General features: G+C 42.4%; 1 protein-coding gene across 4 annotated transcripts; it reads right to left on the reverse strand.

Annotated features, from left to right (window-relative positions):
• Positions 1 to 2,118, reverse strand: LOC147640364 (uncharacterized). Of its 4 annotated transcripts, none has more exons than XR_015262879.1 (4): positions 1,966 to 2,118; positions 1,057 to 1,375; positions 578 to 954; positions 1 to 454 (listed from the first exon to the last, which is right to left on the reverse strand). XR_015262879.1 is itself a non-coding variant. In XM_086779753.1 (4 exons), exons 2-4 carry the CDS (start codon positions 1,610 to 1,612, stop codon positions 796 to 798), a joined length of 309 nt encoding a protein of 102 aa, XP_086635879.1. In that variant the 5' UTR covers positions 1,613 to 1,648; positions 1,966 to 2,099; the 3' UTR covers positions 443 to 795. The 4 variants fall into 4 exon arrangements, 3 of the variants coding, with proteins under 3 accessions (XP_086635879.1, XP_086635884.1, XP_086635869.1); XM_086779753.1 differs by adding an exon at positions 1,597 to 1,648 and having other exon boundaries at positions 443 to 954; positions 1,057 to 1,190; positions 1,966 to 2,099; XM_086779758.1 differs by adding an exon at positions 1,597 to 1,648 and having other exon boundaries at positions 443 to 954; positions 1,966 to 2,091.
• Between the last annotated feature and the right edge of the window lie 516 nt (positions 2,119 to 2,634).

Here is a 2,634-nt window from a genome sequence, read left to right on the forward strand (position 1 = left end):
TTGTTGCTCTTAAAGTTTAGAGAGATGTGGACTGGAGCTCTACTGGCCTTAGGCCCAAGATCCTCCTATAGGCACATTTTAATGCGCCCATAGGCGATGCCGCGGAGGAAGCACCATGTAGGGTTTTGAACCCAGGACTTCCTCGTCCAAGACAAACACCTCTATCACTTGAGGTATCACCTCTCATGGCAACTGGGGAGACAACTTATAGGCCTCTATGAACCCTTTTTCTGGCTGACTGCTGGTCGGCATGCTCACAACCAAAAGTTGGGGGCCCACACTTGCACGCCCTTGCCCTACTGTTGCCCAACGGCTGCCTGCCCTCACCTCCATACTGCCTGTGACCTGGTCCTGGCAGCATCAACATGTGTAAAGCATCTGTTCTAATGCCCTGGGCTCCTTTGCTTGACTTATGTTTTGCTTGCAAGACTCCACACCAGAGTTAAAACCCCACCTAGGGAATGGGTGACTTTATTAGGAAAAACAAACCAATTTCCAGCTCATCCTCGAAAAAGCTGAGCACTACATAATGAAATGATAAGTCACTGCTATCAAAAGAAAAAGAAAGACAGATCACCAAGCTTGCTCAGACATGTAGCTGCCCCGTGCACTCCACAAGTGTCTCTACAGGTGTTCATTTTGCATCTTGCAACATCGAACTTGCTGCTCTTAAGGGCTAGCCAAGTTTCCTGGGTAGGCGAATCAAATGCTGTTTTACAAAAAAAGCATGCCCATTACTGGACCAACCTGGCTTTTAAAACCACCTTGGAATTTAAATACTGAAAATCACAAGCTCTACACATCTTCCTCTAGTTTTATGTCATCAAGTTGCGGATCAGCCACCACTTCTGTCCTGTTTTGTGCCGTATTTTCTTGGCACTGTGCTACTTGCTGCTGAAGATTTTTCACCAGGTCATTTAAGATATAGATTCTTTTCTCTTGAGACAAGATGATCTGCAGATGCACAAGATTTGTTTTAATAAAAAAGGAAAGGTTAAGGGAAATCAAATCCACACCATATTGACATGCTTGCTGCATGGGGTAATGAGTCCATACTTGTTCCTTGACAAGTTCTCGCTTGGTTGCAATTTGCTGTTGCTTCAAAACTTCCACCGTGAGCTCCACTTCATTCCTGGGTTGTTGCCTCCACTCGGATTGCGATGTGACTATCAACACTAATAGCACCAAACCTAGAGCCATGGGCCTTGACATTATTTTCCTTTACAAGGTATTTTCAAGCACAAAATCTTTTATGAATTGTACTCCTGATGCACCTCCCAAGCTGAGCAGTCATGGTGGTGCATATATTTACCATGTGGCAGGAAGCCACATCTCTGAAATGTTTGGCTTTAATTTGCTAGAATGGAGACAATGCCTAGAAGACGACAGAGCATGTTAAACATTTTAAGCATGTGTATATATTGAGTCAAAAATTTACTGACACATTCACAATTAGGTTAAAGACACACGCATGTACACGCACACAAGCATACATCATACATACATACATACAAACACGCACACGTGCGCGCGCGCACACACACACACACACACACATGCATGCATGCATAATTTAAGAAAAAGTCGAGTTATAACCATGAGACAAAGCCATGTCAACGAGACAAAAATCACCAAAGTAAATGTTGATCTGTTCTGACACAATAAACAGATTGATTAGGCACTTGATTAAGACAAATTCTGGCCATGCACATCAGATATAATCATGAAATGAACTCAACCAGCAGCAAAAGGCCCTAGGGTGTAAGCAAATCGAGGCGAAGCTTGCAGCAACTAGGGCTTCATCTACCCTAGTGCTGTAGATTATACTTAAAGAACGCCATAGTGGCCCCATGGAAGGAAAATACACACGTTTTGAAGGCCAACTGAAGGTTAAACAGACAACATAACACTGGTTTTCTGAGAGCAAATTGAGATTAACACAAGTAATTCGTTATATGCTAATACCTGTTTTTCTTGTTTTGTTTTTGTTGAGTGAGAGCTCTGGAATCCTCACTCTCGAATCGATGCTGGATCAGCTAATGCGTGATTGTGTGTGTGTGTGTGTGTGTGTGTGGTGTGGGGAAGGGATAGGTAGAAATAGGTAGAAAGTCAAAATGCTAATTGAGATCCAACCATAACATTGTTGGTGACATATCTTTTAATTTTATTAATCACATTTGACTTGCTTATTTGCTTATTTGCTTATTTTATTTTATTTTTTAGAGAGCAAATTATATTATCCTAGTTAGTGACCCACCCGAGTAGCTGCAGTCGAGCCCTTGTTGGCCACGTGGCAGTTCCCAGAATAGTGTGGATAATTAGGTGACTTGCAGTTTGACACGTGTCTCCCAATCACAAGGCTTAGTGTGATAGCCACGTGGGGCCAGAACCCATCGACAAAAGTCGTGATTACTTGTTTTTTTACTTATTTTATGTTGCAGCTTCTAATCTCACTTATCCTTTACTTAAAGCTTTTTGTTATGACTAATTTGATTTGTTGTGAGTAGCCTCTTTTCAAATGTGCTCCTTGCACGAGGTTATGGGTTCAAACCCTACTGGTTACCCTGATTGATGCTATCTTGTAATGTTGCCCATAGGTGTGTGTGGTGTGTGGTGTTTGTAAAATGGCATACG

This window comes from Cibotium barometz, chromosome 3 (assembly GCF_041138505.1).
Source record: "Cibotium barometz isolate CiBa-2024 chromosome 3, ASM4113850v1, whole genome shotgun sequence".
Lineage (NCBI taxonomy): Eukaryota > Viridiplantae > Streptophyta > Polypodiopsida > Cyatheales > Cibotiaceae > Cibotium > Cibotium barometz.

Bases quoted from the DNA above. Each gene is read 5' to 3' on its own strand.
- LOC147640364 (XM_086779743.1), bottom strand. From the start codon at position 1,212: ATGTCAAGGCCCATGGCTCTAGGTTTGGTGCTATTAGTGTTGATAGTC. The intron at 955-1,056 runs GTATGGACTCAT...GTGCATCTGCAG, and splicing joins GAGAACTTGTCAAGGAACAA to ATCATCTTGTCTCAAGAGAA.